We start from the raw sequence: 17,757 nt of genomic DNA, 5'->3' as shown, positions 1-17,757 counted from the left end.
TTAAGGTATATATATTACTTCTATTTATTAGCCTAAAGTATACTTTAACCTATCTACTATAGCCTAGTATAAGAAGCTAGATAGTAAAGCTATTTAGTAACTTAACTAAAGAATCTAGTAGTAAATAAATATACTTAACTATAGCTTTACCTTTATTCTCTTTAACTTACTTAATATAAAGCTTTTTATATTTATTAATAGATCTTTTACTAATAATTATAACTTAACTTTATAGTTAAGATTTATTATTTTTTTTACTAATAAAAAGGTTAATAATAAGTAAAGTAAGTTTACTCTTTATAGTAATATCCTTTATTTCTTATTAACTAAATCTAAATAAGTAATATAAAGTATTCTTATATTAAAAGTCTATAGTATAGTTATAGGCGTTAATATAGTATATACTCTTTTTATAACTATTATAATAGTAGTAAATAAGCTTAGTAACCTATTAATCTTTACTATTACTTATACTAACTTATACTTACTATATAAGTGCCTAGTAAAGTTAAGTACTATCTATAAGAAGCACTTAATAATTAATATTATAGTACTATAATAATTATATGAGTAATATAAGCTCTTTAAGGTATAATAGATCTATAGTAATAATAACTTTACTAATAGGTTTATAAAGTCCTCCTTAAACTAAGCACTTAAGAGTCTTATCTCTTATAATAAAGTAAAAATATAAATAAAGGGATAAGTTATATAAATATAATAAAAAATAATAAAAATAATAAAATATAGGATAATAAGCACTTAGAAAAAAAATAGATTATATAACCTATATAGATTAATAGTAGTTAAATCTATTTAATATAGGTATATACCTCTAATAGCTATAGCTAAAGAGAAATATACTTAAATAAGATAGTATAAGCTTACTTTTACTAAGTAAATAAATAAATAAATTTATAGTAGTATATAACTATAAAAAGTGTAATACTTTTGCTCTTCTTATTTTTATTATGTTTTTAGGCTTTTTAGGAGAAATAGGAGCACTAGTGACTTTTACTATATAAGAAAGTTACTAGTGTTAGTATATAGGTAATATAGCTAGAGGTAGTAGGTTATATAATACACTGCCTACTAGTAGAATCCTTTACCTTTGCCTATACACAAGGGTACTACTACACTTATGCTTTTACTTTACCTTATTAACTAGTTAACTATTAATAACTACTAATTAACTATATTTTTTATACTTTATAATACTATAAACTTAGGATATCCTATTAGTTAATTAGTAAAAAACTAATAATAAGGTTTCTACTAGTTAAAAAGACTAGTTATAGATCTATTAATTAACTTATTATAATAAATAATTAGTATAATATTATAGTAAAGATATTTATAGAGACGTTTTTTAGTCTTTACTTACTTTAGGTATATAAATAATTAACTAGTAATAATTACTTCTTCTTATAGACCTTACTAATCTATAGTTTAAATAGTAAAGTTAACCTATATAGTTAATAGTAAAGTTAACTACTAATTAGTATTAGTAATACTAAAAGATAAGTTAATATAGTTAACTATATATATTAGTAGTAATTAATAAATAATAAAACTAACTATAGTTCTTTATTATATATAAAAAAAGAAAGATAATTATTATAGGTTAGCTAGTTAAATAACTAACTTATTACCTATAAATCCTTAGAGAATCTATAGCTAAATATCTAAGGATTTACTAGTAATAAGTTATTAAGGTTAACCTAATAACTCTACTATTTATCTATAATAGTTAATATTATAATAATAATACTTTCTTTAAAATATCTAGTACTAATTTAAAAGTAATACTAGCTAATAAAAAAGGTAATGCCTTTTAATAAAAGACTATTTTTAGCCTTTATTAAAGAATATAGTCTAGACTATACTATTTTAACTAAGCTTAGTATTTTATACTACTATAAAATCTTTATAAAAATACTTAATTTAATAATATTTAGTAAATAAAAAATATACCTTTAGTAGTATCTTTAAAAAATATCTTCTTTTAATTTATACTAGTAAATCCTAAATCTAAAAATTATAGTATTCTTTAATAGTAAGCTAAAAATATTATATAGTTTATTTTATTATAATTATTTTTACCTAGAAAAGGCTACTTAACTAAATAAACTTATACTTTTAGTATAAGCTAAAGTATAAGTAGTAAAAAGTAAGGCTATTTACTTAAAAGTAAAAATAAGTTAATAATAACTAGGTCTATATAAAAAAAAAGTTAACTAAGTTAAAGCTAGATTTTAATCTTATCCTAGTAATAAATAAAAGACTATTTTAGTGTTCTTAGTAGTAAAAAAATAATAAAGAATTATATAAGTAAATAGCTACTTTAGCCTAGTGTTTAAAGAATATAAAGTTAGTAAAAAATAATTAGTAGTAATAATAAATCCTTACAGCTATAGTATAAGAAAGTAGCTAAGTACTAGGTATTTTAAATATAAAAAAGGTTATTTTTTTAAGGTAAATAAAAAATAAGTATAGTAAGAAGGCTAATCTTTATAGCTATAAAAAGTAGGCTTAATAAAAGGTCTTTTTTCTAGCTATAGAATATAGTCCTAGTAAAGAAAGTAACCTTTATAGCTATAGAAAATAGGCTTAGTAAGAAAGATAACCTTTATAACTATAAAAAGTAGGCTTAATAAAGGGTCTTTTTTATAGCTATAAGATATAGGCCTAGTAAAGAAAGTAACCTTTATAGCTATAGAAAATAGGCTCTATAAGGGGGTGTTTTTATAGCTATAGAAAATAGGCTTAGCAAGAGAAGTAACCTTTATAGCTATAGGAAATAGGCTTAATTAGGGGGTTATTTTTATAGCTATAAAGAGGGCCTTTCTTATAGAGTCTATTTTCTATAGCTATAAAAAGAACTCCTTAATTAAGCCTATTTCCTATAGCTATATAGGTTAATTAGTTAATAGTAAAATAAAATAATAGAATAATGGTATTAGTGTAATTGCTTTTACTGTCTTTATAGGGATATACTATTTTTTAGACTAATTAGAGAGTATATATCTTATGCCTATATAAGGCTAATACCTATATATTAATTCCTTATACCTATCTATTAATTCCCTATAAATAAATAGTATAAATAAGACCAAGGTTAAATAAATTAAGCTTATTATAAGGAGGGATAAAAAAGAGAGAACTATCTTCTATAGGTTTAGTAGAATTTAGTTATACTAATAAATTCTTTTTAGACTAATTAAAAAAGTAAATAGTAGTATATCTATAAGACTAGTATATCTATATTAATTCCTAGTATATCTATATTAATTCCCTTAATAATAAATAGTTAAAGATATAAATAAATAAATAAGTTTCTTATATATAATAGACTATATAAGTAAAAAATATTAAATACTTTTTAGCTTTTTAGTTTTATTATAGTTTTTAGTTATTTTTTCAGATATAAATAATAAAGAATTCTTAGTACTATAGAAAGTTACTAGTGTTATAATATTAACTAATATAAATAAATATTAGAGTTATTAGGTTAACCTTAATAACTTATTACTAGTAAATTCTTAGATTATTAGCTATAAATTCTCTTAGAATTTATAGGTAATAAATTAGTTATTTAAGTAACTAACTTATAATAATTATCTTTCTTTTCTTTATATATAATAGAGAACTATAGTTACTTTAATTATTTATTAATTACTACTAATATATATAGTTAACTATATTAACTAATCCTTTAGTATTACTAATAATACTAGCTAAATAAAAATTTACTATTAGTATATTAAAAACTAAGGTAATATTTACTTTTAAAAATAATATATAATAGTATTACTTAGCTATTTAGATATATATTATAAATAATAAAAAATCTATTTATAATTATTAAGCTACTTTAAATATAGTATTCTCTTATAACTAAACGTTATAATAATCTTTATATATAATAGTATTTATATTAAAAACTTAGTCTTATTAAAATTATAAATATTATTATTCTATATCCTATACTTTATTATTATGTTCTATATAAGTATAAAGTAGTCTTAAATAATTATAATATCTTTAGCTAATACTCTTAAATAATTAATCTAATATAAAAATTATATATTAAGGTCTAGTTAGTATTATATAAAGTTCTTTATTTAATATACTTATATATATATAGTACTATATATATTTATAAAGTTATTAGCTATATTTAATATACTTTTAAGCTAAAGTAAAAATTTCTTATTTATTAAGTTCATAACTTTCTTATAAATTACTTTCTTTTCTAGATATATTATTTTTCTTAAATCTAATTAAGGTTTATATTTTAATATTTATTTAATAATATAGTTCTCAGGTGTTAATTTAAGGATACTATAGATAAAAGTAGCTTTTTATATAGATAATCTTTACTTTTCTTTAATAGCTTTTAGTATAAAAATAATATAGCTTTTATTTAAAGAAGAATCTATTATTTATATAGATAAAACTTAATATATAACAAGGGTATATAAGAGAAAAAAAATATTTAGCTTACTATATTATCTAACTTACTATATATATACATTAGTAGTTAACTATAAGAATATCTTTTTTTAATTAGGTGTATATTAATTATATATTTATAGTAGGTTAACTATAGCTATAGCTATAAATTTATAGCCTTTTAACTATTGTATTTATTATTTAAATTACTATTTTTAAGTACAGAAATCTCACTATCTAATGACAGCGACATTTGCCCTACTTTCGCTCATTGCTAATTGCCACACTTTAACACTAACCAGCTTCTTAGTTCCTGCTCTTTTACCTAACACCTAGAGATATTTACATGTATTAGTGGATACGGCGTTTGCTGTTCTGGCCCCTGAAAAAATACATGTACACGTTTATGCAGTATTGACTTATGCAACAGAAGACCTATTGTCTGGCCTGTCCTGTACACCGTTCTTTTGGCTTTTGCCAGCTGACAGCGAGTGTCTTTAGGACTGTACGCTACATCTCTGTAGGTACATGAACTATGAATTGGTGCTAAAACATCTGGTTTGTCTAAACGAGACCACACGGACTAGATCGACACGACCTGGAACCATGAATTCACCTGAGGTCACTCTTACTCTTCTTCTGGAGATGCTAATATCCCCACCCCCCTATTCCCTCAGTGCATCCTCTCTCCCTCTCCACCTCCGTCTCTCTTCTCTCCAAAGTCCGTCATCATCCCATCAAACTGCAGCAGATGGGAGGAGTGGCGTTCTTTCGGGGTATCCTGTCGTGGGGAACAAGAGAGCCCTGGCAGAGAAAGGTCAGCGGGACGTCCATTATGAGTTGTCGGCCACTCGCCTTTTATCTCTGCTACCTATGGTTGAGGTAAGAAAGAGCATATCTTGCTTGTCCGTCTTTTCATCTGGACATGGTGTTTCTACAGGATTATCTGATCTGTGTCATAGCGGCCCCTCTACACCCATCAAAAGTTCGACACTATACCTTTTGCTTGTTTCTCTATCAGTTTTCTCAAGCTAAGGAGTACCCGGGTTCCTCCTCCTGAGCCCGCGGCGCCTGGCTTGCCTCCCGCATACCTCGGCTCCTACGGTCTCCTTGACCAGGTCGCCGCCCTTAATTTGAAACTCTAGACTGTCAATCAGCCGTCATCCTTCACAACAGGCTCAACTCATCTCTATCTCTCCCTCCCTCTCTCTCTCTCTCTCTTTCTCCACTAGACCGGCACCGGCCAATGGCTCGCCATATGTCTTGGATAGGCAACACAAGCTGTGCTATCATTAAGACGTTTCTCTCATTTGTCCATGTTATATGCCTTGAATAGGCACTCAAGCTGGCCATGTGCTTTTAATAAGCATGCAGGCTGTGGAAAGAATCCCCCTTCCCCCCAGAAAGAAAACCTAAAAACCATAAAACAAACAACCAAGTCCCGTACAGCCTTACTACAGCAGGCTGGCCCTCAGGGACATTAACCACAATTCCAGGCTTCGTCGAAATCGTACAAAAGACTATCCAAATGCAGAACCGGGGTACAAAACTTGCTCTATACGCGATGCGTAGAGCCCTTCAGCCCTTGTCTCATTCGAGGAAACACCGTTTGAACCACGGCCAGTAGACCTGGGTGGACCACGTATTCAGTTGCTCTAGGAATGCTGCGACCTGGTGTACACCTAGTTCTGTGCTAGTTTGGCCGAAAGACTTTTGCAACCAGAGAACTGTCTTAAGCGAGTGGGCGTTAAGGCTGTCAAGGGATTCTGGAGACGTGGCGACATAGGACCAGTCGTGGCCCTGGATGAGGACTCCATGCAGGGCACCCAGCTTTGCCAACTCATCGTTGACAAGTGCGCCTACATCCTCTGGCGAGGCTGACACCCTACCCTGTTTTCGCAGTCGTTCTGGTGCGGTCCAGCTGAGGAGCCGGCGTAGCATCTTCCAGTGCGTCGCCTGCCATATGCCGATCTGCAAGACGGCGCCGTTCAAATCGTGTCCAGGCCTCTTAGTCTCTAGGCTCACCGAGATCGGAAATGGACAGAGCGCGACGTACGAGGTGTGATTGAGACTTGTTTCGGGCAACGCCCGTCGCAAGGCGTCAATCTTGCTCTGCAAACCGACATCAGGATCGGCCGAGGGGTTGATATACATGCAAAAGTCGACCTTCTTTTCGGCTTCGCCCTCGGGTAGGTAGTCCTTGATGACGGATGCAGTTGTGCTGGTGGAGACGAGTCAGCTTTGCAAACAAATGGCGAGTTCACCGGGGTCTCGCGGCATCGACTCACCAAAGGCTGAAGTCCCCTAGCCTTGCCTGTCGGCCAGTGGCAGGACGCAAAACCATCCGGAGTAGCATGTTGTGGACGTCGGCGTTCCAGACCGTCTCGTCGTGGTCCATGAGGAAGCACCGTCGGGCGTCTGCAACTATCTCTTGCGCGTTGGCTGCTGTCAGTCGACTCGCTGGATGGTCTTTTGAGACGGCATAGACGGCGTCGTCAAGGTCGGCATCGCGCATTAGCGGCGTAAAAGAAGGGTCGTCGCGGCGGGATTGGCAGAGAACGCCGCGGCATCGCTCGAGCGACCGGATCTTTTGAAGCATGCTTCGTATGGCGGCCGGCGCATCTTGATCGGTTAGTGCGTCTGAAAGCTCGCGCTTGACGATGCCTTCTTCCTTCAGAGGGAGCTCTATGAACTTGCGCCGGGCAGAGGAAGAGGCGTTCGACTGCCGATCTGAAAAGCCACTGGTCGATCGCGATTTCGTGGGGGATCTCGAGGTGGAACGAGAGGCTCTGGGTCGGAAGCTTGTGTATAGAGCGGCGTTGGAGTACCTCGTCGGGGTTTGGTCCAGATCGACGTCGCGAGGGAAGGCGAGTTCCGTGTCATTGCCGTCGATACTGTCGCGAGCGGAGCTGCCTCTTTTGTGTTTCTTGGGAGAGGGTGTCGCGTCGCCGGCGACCATGAGCGGAGCGTCGAGACTGGAGGTCAGTGATTCTGGCGACGGTGGATACTGGCGTTTCCGTTTGCGACTGGAAGAGTCTTGGCTGTTGTGGTCTTGCGCTTGCGGCAGGCAATCCCCGATAGATTGTGCCCACGAACTGATGGAATCCCACATGTGCTTGTAATCCGGGGTTGTGGTGGACCTGCTGGTGTTGCGTGTAGACTGGATTGATCATGGTTGTGGTGATGGACGTATGGTGGTTTGATGTGATGACATAATGGGCTGTCACCCTAGGCAACGATGGCTTGTGCTTAGTCACGCTTGTGCTTAGTCATAGCTGGAGCAATTACATAAGCACTCAAACCTTAGTCAAGCTACTAAATGTTCCGAATATTTGCCCCATCGCTGCAGTACCACGCGCTTCAACAAAAGTAAGAAAAGGTAAGGAGAGACAGACAAAACCTTTGCGGGACGCAACTCCTACATGTGTATTACCAAAATACGATAAGGGGTAGTACGTATGCGGGCGATGTGATTCGAATGAAGTAGGCGCAATGCGCAACTGGCATCATTTACACGCACATGTACATCCAGCCATGGCAACGTGGCGTCACAGTATGAAATGCAACAGGGAAGCAAGGAAGGCGGCCTGAAGAAGTACTTCGCCCTTGTCCGGGAGCTAGTCGCCCTAGGTGCTCCAAAGCCCGCCCCCAGCGCAGACCCCGGCCTGGCCGCAATGCAAGACGTTGTTTGGCCCACGTTCAAAAGGCTAGTGGACCGAGCGGGCGAGCTGGAGGACGAGGAGGAGGAAGTGCTATAAGTACAGGAAGAGGAGGACAAGGACGAGGATGACAACCAGTCTAACAATACCCTAGACTGTCATGCTCAGGGCTGTTTTCCCTTTTTAGCTTTCTCTTTTTTTAGTATGAATTAATAGTGAGGCTGGGCCCTGTCGCCTAGGAGCGGTTGGTCTAACGTCACTGTTCCTGCCGACCCGCATCTGTACGGAGTAGAGTGCACGCCAAAGGCTAGTGATCTATGGCTGTGTGGCTGTGTAGCTGGCACACCCTAAACATGTACCATGTGGGTGGCTGGCTGCTTGGCTGAGTCAGCCAAACTCCAATTCCAACCGCGGGCCGGCAGGTTTTGGAGCTTCTGGCTCCTGGCCCTGGCTCCTGCGCTCCTGCGCTCCTGCGCTCCTGCGATTCTTCCTCCTAACCACCACCTGCACTTGCTTTGCAATTAATTAACACCTCTGGTTACCGCCTTCTACATCCTTCTCCTATTCCTTCTTCTACCTTCTTCCATTGCACCCTCTTGTCTACCTCGACATCCCATCATGTGGGCGACAATGCACAGCAGTCAACATCGCGAACCCGGCGTCGATCGATGCAATGGCGCACAGCGAAAGAGACACCCCCCTCGACGATGACTCAGGCACTCTACAGAGCGCGCCCCTTCTCGAAACGCTGGATGAGCTGAACAAGATCGACATCATTCAGATCGAGGAGCACATTGACCAACTGTGGGACAAGCTGCACGCCAACTTTGCCGAGACCAGAGACTCGTCAATCACCGGTGGCGCCAGCTTCATCGTTTGGGCTCTCAACAAAGTCGCACGTCCGCTGCTCTGCCGAATCCTCGACCGCCAGCACAAGGTCGTCCTTCAGTCCATTACTCCAGACATGCTCGGTCGCCTGACTTCACTAGCCGATCGCTGGGACGCCTCCCCCGGTCTCCTCTTGGATCTCTTCTCCTACAAGATTGTCTCTTCTCGCGCGTGCATCGATCTCCTCAACAGCTTACGCAAAGCGAGCCCCGAACTTCTTCTCACCGACCTTGTCGACCAGTTCAACAGCGTGCCGCGACACAATACTCGTCGCTGGGGTCCGCGAGCCACAAAGAACGCCATTAGTATGCTCAAGGAGGCTGTCAGTCACTGTACGTCATCCACACGCCCACTCTACTTTGTGGCTGACATGTTTGCCCTTCTTAGTCAAGCCTGCCCTTGTCGAGCGGAAACACCGCCCCGTCGAGGATCCCACGTCACCTCCCCCCGAAGGCGACTCGAGTAGCAAAGCCGGCGGCGAGGACAATGATTCCCCCGGCAGCTCCCACGAACACGAATCCGACTCTGGTACCGGCGGCAAACCCACGCGAGACAAACGTCGTCGACCCCTTCCTGCCGAAGGCCCCTCTACCAGCACCCATAAACCAGCTGCCGGCGACGATACGACGAGAGGGGGCGGTGTGCAACGCCGTCCGACGGTACAACCCGTTACCGGTAATTCAACTCAGGCGAAGCAAACACAAGCTCCCACAACCCCGCGTGCCGACCTGCCTGCTGCTTCACCAGAGCGACCCAGAAAGGAACGCCAGACTTTGGCTGCTTCTCCAGTATCCCCCGAGTTTCCCTTCCAATTCGATGGCAATCATGACCTTGGCGAGTCTGACTTGGACGCGCCCCCATCTATGCACTGCTCCGATGACGACGAACACGGCGGTTTCCACATGCCCGAGTCGGATCCTTGGACTGGGCCATCCCGTCTTCAAGCCCCGCAGCGTCTTCGCAAAGAACGCCAGGGTGCACAGGAGCCGCCCGCCCCCAAACGTCGTCGACTCACTGACATTGGGCCCAGGGACTGCCATGTCACCAGTCTCAGTGACAGTCTTGGCGGTGGGAGCATCATCACAAACATTAGCATCGACTGCACCCCACCAAGACCTTCTTCACCTGTGGTCGGAGATGGGGCTGCTGTCGTCCCCGTAGAGGCTAGTCCTGCTTCTCTGTCGCCACCAAGACTTTCACCTGTTGTCAGAGATGGGCCTCCTTCCCCCTCGCCCGCCAGACCAGCCGACCCGTCTTCTAGTCGCATGATCGTATCCGATCAATGCGGACAAGAAGTCAACCCCGTTTCTGATACATCCGAGGAGATGAACCCCACCTCCATCATCCCGTTCGTCCCTCGGCCGCCGTCTATGCTCAAGTATCGCCCCGCCCTCGCAGACATCTCAGAGAACCTGTACCGCTTGTCGCCGGGACAGATGCTCAACGACACCATCATTGATACCCTCCTCCACCGTTTGTCCCTGATGAATCGTCAGGTCCTGGCAATTAGCAGTTTGGTCCTTGGCTCGCAGAACATACCCGATCGTGTCTATGATGCAATCGCCCGAGCAAACTACGACAGGATCCTCATGCCTATCTGCCGTAACATCCACTGGGTCTTGTTCGTTTTCTCTCGCCAGGACAACAAGGTGCGGCTCTTTGATTCGTTTCCAGGCATTCTGCCCGTCGACCAAGTCGCCGATGCTGTCGTGTTGCCATTCCTCCGTCGCTTGGGTGTGTCTGATGGGATCCAAGTCGACCTGGATGCGAGCCAGGTATGTGTCCACGCTCGGCCTCTGCAGTCTCGTGCGGGAGTCACCTAATAACACGCCGCCAGTGCGCTCGTCAGCAGAACGCCGTTGACTGTGGGCTTTTTTTAATACTGTCTGCGTACTACGTCTTGGGAATCTCGGAATATGTGCCAGCAGACGTCACCTCCGAGACGCTTGATGCCTACCGCCAACACTTCCTCCAGTGCCTTTTAACCTCTACCGCCGCTGCTCTACCACCCGACGAGATCAAGGCTATTGCCATCTTTGGCAAGGCCGAGAGGGATCGCCTGGCCTCTCTCGCTCGGTACACTCTCGAAGTCCGCGCCCGACGACCCTCCCTCCAGCGGCTTCTCAATTCAGCCGACATTTTCTGCAATTCAACGGCAGTCATCCGCCAGCTCCACCAAGACGAGTTACGTAGGTGGGAGACGTGCTTTATCGCTTCGGCACTCGCCAACGCGCACGCGATCCACGCTCGACTTTTCCGCAAGGCTGTCGAGATGCAGTCCGAGAGACGCAAGAAGATGGAGACAATGCGCAGACGCTACGAGATACGCATGGCAATCGATACTATTCTCGACAACGTCGACCCGGACAACCCGCGAGGGCCCTCCATCGGTCGGTCCGAAGCCGCGCATCGGTCCGAAGCGAAGGGCATGATGAACCTCTGGTGCGCTGCCAACATGGCAGCAGACTTCTTCTTGGAGGATGCCAGCAGTAACCCCGCTGAGCAGGCCGGCCACGACGATTACAACCCTTTCACCATGTGTGTAGTACACATCATCATCACTCGCTATGCCAGACAGAAACTTTGACGTATCGAATATCGAGGATGGCACAACGTCAAACCGGCCAAGCTTTTTTAAATATGTTACAGGGATAAACGACAAAAGAGCTGGTCAATGTCCAGACACGAGGTACAGGTCACAGATAGCAATACAATAAAGTAACGATGCACAAACGTTTTTCGCTCATCATGTTTGAGCTCATGAGTCTTGTGACGAGCTTTAGTAGATTGAATACCTTGATGCTGGGAACAGCCTGCTAGGGCTGGTATTGGCTTGAGGCACGTCGTCATTTATTAAGCCGAGCGTCCAGGCCAAAAGGTCTCGGGTTGGTACCTGGACAGACAGCACTGGGTCATCTAAACAAGCTGGACGTGACAGAGACACAGCTCTTGGACGAGCGGTTGAGCAACGAGAATGGTCTGATGTGGAGGCATAAACCACCTTGGTCTGAGCATCGCAGAACGAGCGAGCTTGATGCGGCGCAACCTCCCCACCCACAGGATAGTGCGGCAACGTTGGAGGCTTTGGAGAGGATCCTAGCTGACTGGCTGGCTGATTGGCTGGTTGGTTTTCTGTACCTGATTGTTGCTGGAGGGACTGGCTGGGGATGACGGTCGGACGCCTCGAGTAGGAGCTCGTCATGTGTGGCTATTGTACATGATCACACCGATGCTGCGATGGTAATACTGAGGGGGGGGCAAAGAAAGCCTGGCGCATATGATAGTCAGTCGATGTGTTGGGCTTTGTCGACAAGGATGAAGAAGGCAAAAGTGCGTGCCCAACAGTTGGAGGATCGGATGATTATCCATCAATCCAGATGCTCGACTGCCTGTCTGTCTCTCTCTCTCTCGCCTTGCATCAGCAGTCACTTTGTGGTCGACGGCGGCACCTAGTACGAGCTCTTGATCAACCATTTGACAGAGAGAAACTAAGTTAGAGCGAGGCGCGGAGCTACTATGAAATTATCACATAGTAGACGACTGGATGTTGGTACCTAGACTGGAAATCGCAGAGCTTCCGTATACGTAGCGAACCTGATAATAAAATATGATAGAGCGAGAGATGGAGATTGACTGCTAGCTATTACTGGTAGCTGGCAGGCTGACTGGATATTCCACACGTAGGTCTTCATCGTGCGCCATCATCTTCCCCTTGAGTGTTACTTTGCTCCAAACGATGAGAAGCGGGCCAGGTGATTATAGTATCAGTTGTGTCTGTTGCGCAACATCTTATGATTTAAAGTGGTTGGAACTATTAATATAGATGTGTTCATCCTTATAGAAGCTCTTATGGGCCTAATATAATAATGCCTAGTGAGGTCTATGAGGAACTGGCTTAAGTAGAGGAAGTACCCCAGGCTACCATGAACAATGAAGCGATGTTGCAGTAGCAGGAGGGACTGCAGCTCGTGCGCAATGGTCTTGCAAAGATAAATCGTCGTTGGAGTCATGATAGACGTTGATCATGCCGCCCCCTGAGTGGCAATGCCCTAACATGGGCTGGAGAGGATGTCTTGGTGTGCGTTATGCATCATTATGACTTTGCAACCTTCGGGTCGACTTGTCTTCTGAGAGGTTAAGTAGGCAAACCACACAGACGCGCAGCACGCGAATCCAGCATCTTATTCGGTAAAGCGGTGGTGGTTGGTTGCTTGACTTAGACAAGACATAGAGAGTGGGGGAGAAGAGATGATGCCTCACGCTTCGTAATTAATTAGCTATTAGATGTAAATCCTGTCGCTCTGTCTCGGGGTCTTGACAGCGATTCACAGGGGCGTAATGTACTGTCGGACAGTGTCTTAATACAAGAGAAGTTGGGTTTACTGACTATTTAGGTAGAAATTAACCTGTGCGTTTAGAAGTACAAGATGTTATAGCAGTAAATAGACTAATAGATATAGTAGTAGGTAGATAGAGATAGAGTAAAAGGATTATAAAAAGTCATTTAAGGCGACAAGGATTAAGGCTAACACTGTCCCCTAGACAGTCTTCTTGTTAAGGTAGTTAGAGATCGCTGTCGCCGTCAAGGACCTAAAAATTATTATTAAGAGGATCAATAAGCCGTCGTTGTACTAAGAAGCGGTCTTGATGCTGTTCTTGATCTTGCAGCTCAACATGGAGACGCCCTCGGAGATGTCGTCTGCGATGTTGGTCGGCAGGTTAAGTCCGAAGTACTCCGACTTAGGCACAGTCATCTTTACCTTGTGGCTTGGATCCATCATCACGACGTGGATGCTGGCCACGAGGTTCTCTAGCTTCTTAACCCTGTTAGTTAACTCGTTGTTCTCGATGGTCAGGTGCGTGGCCCTGAGCTTCAAGTCCTCCACAGGGTCGTCCAGCGACAAGATCGACCTGTTGTTCACGACGACGATCCCGTTCTAGGTCTTGGTCCCGCTGCAGAAGATGTTCTCGTTCATCTTGTTGTATTCGTCCAACGTCTTGTAGTCCTAGTAGCAGTAGGGGTTATAGCATTTGTTATACCTCGTATAGGTCTAGCTTTGCTTCTCCCAGAAAGACTTCAACCACTTCGTCAACAAGATCTACAACATTAAGGTCAACGACAACCAGAACAAGGTGTCAAAGGTAGAGACCCACTTCACGCTTAATAAGAAGGAGAGGAAGATGTGGCCTAAGGACTTCGTGACTACCAAGGACCAGATGTTTTGTATAACGCCCTAGATGCAGACTAAGTTGCCCGAGTTTGTGCAGTGCTTGGTGCACAGGTGCGTCTACACGTCGGCTATGGCTGACTACTAGTCGTACACGCTCAGGTTAGGCTTGCTGAAGTGCCTAGACCACGTCGAGTTCGAGGACGCCGTCAACAACTCCTCGAACACGTCGAAGAAGAGCAAGATCATCGCCATCTGCTACGACATCAAGCTCAGCATCAAATGAGAGATCAAGCAGATTGGGGCGTGCTCGGAGGATGGGTCGATCTTCAACACCTTCATCAGGACCAGCGTCAGGACCAACGCCAGACTCATCTTGAGGAACTTCACGCCGACCGTCTGGAACATGCTGGCCGAGACCCCCTTCGGTACGATGATGAGATTCGTCTCGTGGATGGAGGAGATCACGTCTGAGCACACAGTCAAGTCCGGGAAGCAGCCGCAGATCGCACTCATCGCCCACTTCGGCTCCTGCTTCGACCACGTGAACCTCATCAGAACCATGATGAAGAACGACGTCGCCATGCTCAAAGTCATGCTGGCGGACTCGTTAACGATGTTCAAGGTGCTTAAGGGCAAGAACTGCGCCAAGTTAACAGCCTTGAGGGACAAGTACGTCCCCTAGGTCAACCACATACACCACAACGCAAAGCACGACGCCACCGTCTTGATGAAGATTCTGGTGTCTGCCTTCAAGAACTTGGCTGGCGTGTATAGGGCCTTCTTAGTCTACAATCCTAACTATAAAGAGATTGTAGGCCTCAACCTGTACAAGCCCAAGTGCAAGATGAGCGACATGTTCATCAAGGCGAAGTCCTATATTAAGATGTACAACTATACGAACAGGTTTCTCTGAGACGGAACTCACACTACATCCTAATCAATAATCATCTTCCCCTTCTACTAGATCAACGCCTATAACAACTCCGTCTACTTCATCATCTGCTCCCTCAACTACATCACGTGCAGCATCAGCAAGTAGATAAGTATCGAGATGTACTTCTATACCGCATCGTTCTTCTAATCCGTATTTGGTTTTCCTCTCCTTAATCAACGTCAAATTCCCCACCGTCTCTATCTGAAACTAGGACAAATAGGCCAAGCAGGTCGTGTGGATCTAGTTGTCAAACAAGGAGCAGAAGCTCACGATCTCGGCGTCGCCAGTGTTCAGGGCCTCCGCCAGCTGCTCGCCCATCTCAATAATCGACAACTTGTCCTTGAAGTCGATGGTCCTCAAGAAGTTCTCCACAATGTCCTCCACGTTGCTCATGTAGGGCAACATCTTCCTCAGCTTCTTAACGAGGGACGAGAGCAACACACGGCTAGCAACTTGCCGTCAAGGCCCTCCATCTTCTCGTTCACGCTAGAAAACGCAACAGTCAAGTCCACACCCGCTTCAGTAGCCTCATCCTGAACGCAGTTAACGATAATGCTCTTGCTCTTGCTCTTTCTCTGCTTAGGGTTACCTTTCTCAACAACGCCACACTCAAGTGCTTCTCTAAGACGCTATTAGGGTACGCTAACTAGCCGTAGGTGACAACAGGGTCCCATTCCAGGTTCCTCCCCAAGAGCTTGGACATCTCCATGAAGTCGTCCGACACCAGGCACAAGCCCTTCGTCTTAGACACGTTCAGCCTCAAGACTATCGCCGGGCTCCTGCCCCTAATGACCTCGATGTGCGCAGTCATGGGGGGGGGGCACGACCTGGTGGAGTCGCTCAGGCACTTGTCCGCCACCTCGCTCATCGACAGGATCCTGAACTTGTGCCCGTTGTTGCCGTAGATCATCACGATCTCTAACAACTACTCAGAGAAAAGCGAAATCACCATGCATCTCTCCAAGATGTTGCTCATAATCACAGGCACGGCGTTGACAAACATTGCCCCCGCCCCCAAGCACATCAACAAGCACCTCAGTGTCTGCACAAACTTCTCGTTGTAGGCGTACGACGTCAGCTTCGCCTTCTCGTCCACGTGCAGCCTGGTGGAGAAGAACTTGCGGTCCAACCACATCGCACATATTGTCAGCAACTGCAACATAACCTGCACCAACAGGGTCAACCCAGAGAACAAGCCCATCGAGTAGGCTAGGGCGGAGGCAAAGTCAGGGAGGATGCCGTTCTCGTACGGGCTGATCCCCACACAGATGAACTTGATGGGGCAGGAGGCAGACATCAACAGGTATCCCCTCGACACGTCGGCAAGGCTGAAGTGCTCTAAGAACCTCCACAACTTCCTCGTGAGCTTCGAGATCAACGGGATGCACTAGTCCCTCACCTCGTTGCTAACAGTCAAGCACTTCAAGGGGTCTATCTTCTCCCTAACCCTCGGGATCACACTCATAAATCTGTCTACCAAACTATAGCTCATATTAACGTTCTATTCATATATCTAACCCTCATTCTAGGCAAGGTTTATCCAGCAAGAAGACCAGGTACTACACGCACTCAAAGAACTAGTAGATCAACCATATCACCAACCACACCTACTACTACTAGATCATCATCTTCTACTAGAGCAGGCCCTCCTCCTCAGGATCCTCATAAGCGTCCTCAATGTCGTCCTGGTCGTTGTTAAAGATAATCATGCCCTGGCTCTTCTTGTTCTCCGTCGTGGAGAAGATTTCGGACACCAACATGAGCTCGCCAGTCAACTCAAAGCCAATAGAGGTCTAAAGCAGGCTCCTGTACTCGCAGGTCATCTTGTAGATTGCGTTGTAAAGCTTCATTCACGCTGAACTGTTCCGCGTCGCCGTCCTTGACGACGCTGTTGCCTACAACCTGGCTATAGAAGGTGACAGATGGCGACAGTCGCATGCGTTAATAAGCTCTCTTGCACTTTAACATCTTCATTATCTTAGACAGCCCCTGGGTCCTATTGATATCCGTAGCGGTCACCTTGCACTTGTACAAGCCCACAGTCGACGTCACACCCCACGACGCATTGATCCAGTAGTACCCGACGGTCTCCGACACGCCCTCCATCAGCTTGGGGTACTTGCTCAACAGCGTCTCAAACACAAGGCCAAAGTAAATCTCGGGGAGGCTAATGCGCGCGAAGTCGTGGCCGATCCTGCTCTCCTTTGATATTGCTAAAGCCGGACTGCACAGTCCTCGGGGGCTTGCCGAGGATGTGCCTGGGGACCCCTTCAATTACAACGTTGTCGCAGATCCACTGGTTGGAGATCCACGTGTCGTCCCCCCTGCCCTTCATCACGATGTCGCTGCACATCTTCGCCTTCCCCGTCTTCTAGTTCCCCTTCGACCTCCTAACGCCGATGCTGTACGCCCTGACGCAATGTTGTTGAGGAAGGCCGAGGGCCTCGTGATAGACGCCCCCTTCTTGTGAAAGGCGATGTAGTTGCCCTCCCTGTTGTCAATAGAGCGCCTGGTGTCGCAGACAGGCTGTATTAAGAACTCTACATTAGAGGGCTCAGGAAATCTAACCCTCTGCTTTAAGATAAACCTATAGTCTTTAAACTTTTTATACTACTATTAATATTATTAGTCTACTATTATAATAATTAAG

The 17,757-nt window shown here is 43.6% G+C and overlaps 7 protein-coding genes across 7 annotated transcripts; 4 read left to right on the top strand and 3 right to left on the bottom strand.

Moving 5' to 3' along the window:
• The first annotated feature begins 4,711 nt into the window (after window positions 1–4,711).
• On the top strand, window positions 4,712–5,556 carry LY79DRAFT_191644 (uncharacterized protein). The gene has a single exon (XM_060551394.1). It carries the CDS (start codon window positions 4,984–4,986, stop codon window positions 5,488–5,490), a length of 507 nt encoding a protein of 168 aa, XP_060406741.1. The 5' UTR covers window positions 4,712–4,983; the 3' UTR covers window positions 5,491–5,556.
• A 489-nt stretch (window positions 5,557–6,045) lies between these two features.
• Window positions 6,046–7,414, bottom strand: LY79DRAFT_531160 (uncharacterized protein; the record flags this gene model as incomplete). Its single annotated transcript, XM_060556234.1, has 2 exons — window positions 6,046–6,676; window positions 6,744–7,414. 2 exons carry the CDS (start codon window positions 7,412–7,414, stop codon window positions 6,046–6,048), a joined length of 1,302 nt encoding a protein of 433 aa, XP_060406740.1.
• A 263-nt stretch (window positions 7,415–7,677) lies between these two features.
• Window positions 7,678–8,264, top strand: LY79DRAFT_574073 (uncharacterized protein). The gene has a single exon (XM_060559551.1). The coding sequence runs from the start codon at window positions 8,016–8,018 to the stop codon at window positions 8,211–8,213; it is 198 nt and encodes a 65-aa protein (XP_060406739.1). The 5' UTR covers window positions 7,678–8,015; the 3' UTR covers window positions 8,214–8,264.
• A 312-nt stretch (window positions 8,265–8,576) lies between these two features.
• On the top strand, window positions 8,577–11,733 carry LY79DRAFT_574072 (uncharacterized protein). The gene is made up of 3 exons (XM_060559550.1): window positions 8,577–9,334; window positions 9,390–10,777; window positions 10,840–11,733. The coding sequence occupies exons 1-3, from the start codon at window positions 8,788–8,790 to the stop codon at window positions 11,587–11,589; spliced, it is 2,685 nt and encodes an 894-aa protein (XP_060406738.1). The 5' UTR covers window positions 8,577–8,787; the 3' UTR covers window positions 11,590–11,733.
• Window positions 11,734–14,576: 2,843 nt separating this feature from the next.
• Window positions 14,577–15,086, top strand: LY79DRAFT_675445 (uncharacterized protein; the record flags this gene model as incomplete). The annotated part of the gene is made up of 2 exons (XM_060564444.1): window positions 14,577–14,842; window positions 14,948–15,086. The coding sequence occupies 2 exons, from the start codon at window positions 14,577–14,579 to the stop codon at window positions 15,084–15,086; spliced, it is 405 nt and encodes a 134-aa protein (XP_060406737.1).
• A 261-nt stretch (window positions 15,087–15,347) lies between these two features.
• Window positions 15,348–16,404, bottom strand: LY79DRAFT_675444 (uncharacterized protein; the record flags this gene model as incomplete). The annotated part of the gene is made up of 3 exons (XM_060564443.1): window positions 15,348–15,552; window positions 15,755–16,032; window positions 16,090–16,404. The coding sequence occupies 3 exons, from the start codon at window positions 16,402–16,404 to the stop codon at window positions 15,348–15,350; spliced, it is 798 nt and encodes a 265-aa protein (XP_060406736.1).
• Window positions 16,405–16,741: 337 nt separating this feature from the next.
• LY79DRAFT_675443 (uncharacterized protein) lies at window positions 16,742–17,460 on the bottom strand (the record flags this gene model as incomplete). The annotated part of the gene is made up of 4 exons (XM_060564442.1): window positions 16,742–16,900; window positions 16,962–17,009; window positions 17,127–17,274; window positions 17,333–17,460. 4 exons carry the CDS (start codon window positions 17,458–17,460, stop codon window positions 16,742–16,744), a joined length of 483 nt encoding a protein of 160 aa, XP_060406735.1.
• Between the last annotated feature and the right edge of the window lie 297 nt (window positions 17,461–17,757).

The sequence above is a fragment of the Colletotrichum navitas genome (genome assembly GCF_030913465.1).
Source record: "Colletotrichum navitas strain CBS 125086 chromosome Unknown LY79scaffold_273, whole genome shotgun sequence".
In the NCBI taxonomy this organism is placed as follows: domain Eukaryota; kingdom Fungi; phylum Ascomycota; class Sordariomycetes; order Glomerellales; family Glomerellaceae; genus Colletotrichum; species Colletotrichum navitas.
The sequence above is the reverse complement of the archived record's forward strand: the minus strand, read 5'-3'. Positions and strand labels throughout refer to the sequence as shown.

Excerpts from the sequence above, each read along its gene's own strand:
- LY79DRAFT_191644 (XM_060551394.1), top strand. The coding sequence starts at position 4,984 with ATGAACTATGAATTGGTGCTAAAACATCTGGTTTGTCTAAACGAGACC.
- LY79DRAFT_574073 (XM_060559551.1), top strand. The coding sequence starts at position 8,016 with ATGCAACAGGGAAGCAAGGAAGGCGGCCTGAAGAAGTACTTCGCCCTT.
- LY79DRAFT_574072 (XM_060559550.1), top strand. The coding sequence starts at position 8,788 with ATGGCGCACAGCGAAAGAGACACCCCCCTCGACGATGACTCAGGCACT. Across the intron at positions 9,335-9,389 it reads CAAGGAGGCTGTCAGTCACT|TCAAGCCTGCCCTTGTCGAG; the intron begins GTACGTCATCCA and ends TGCCCTTCTTAG. Across the intron at positions 10,778-10,839 it reads TCGACCTGGATGCGAGCCAG|TGCGCTCGTCAGCAGAACGC; the intron begins GTATGTGTCCAC and ends ACACGCCGCCAG.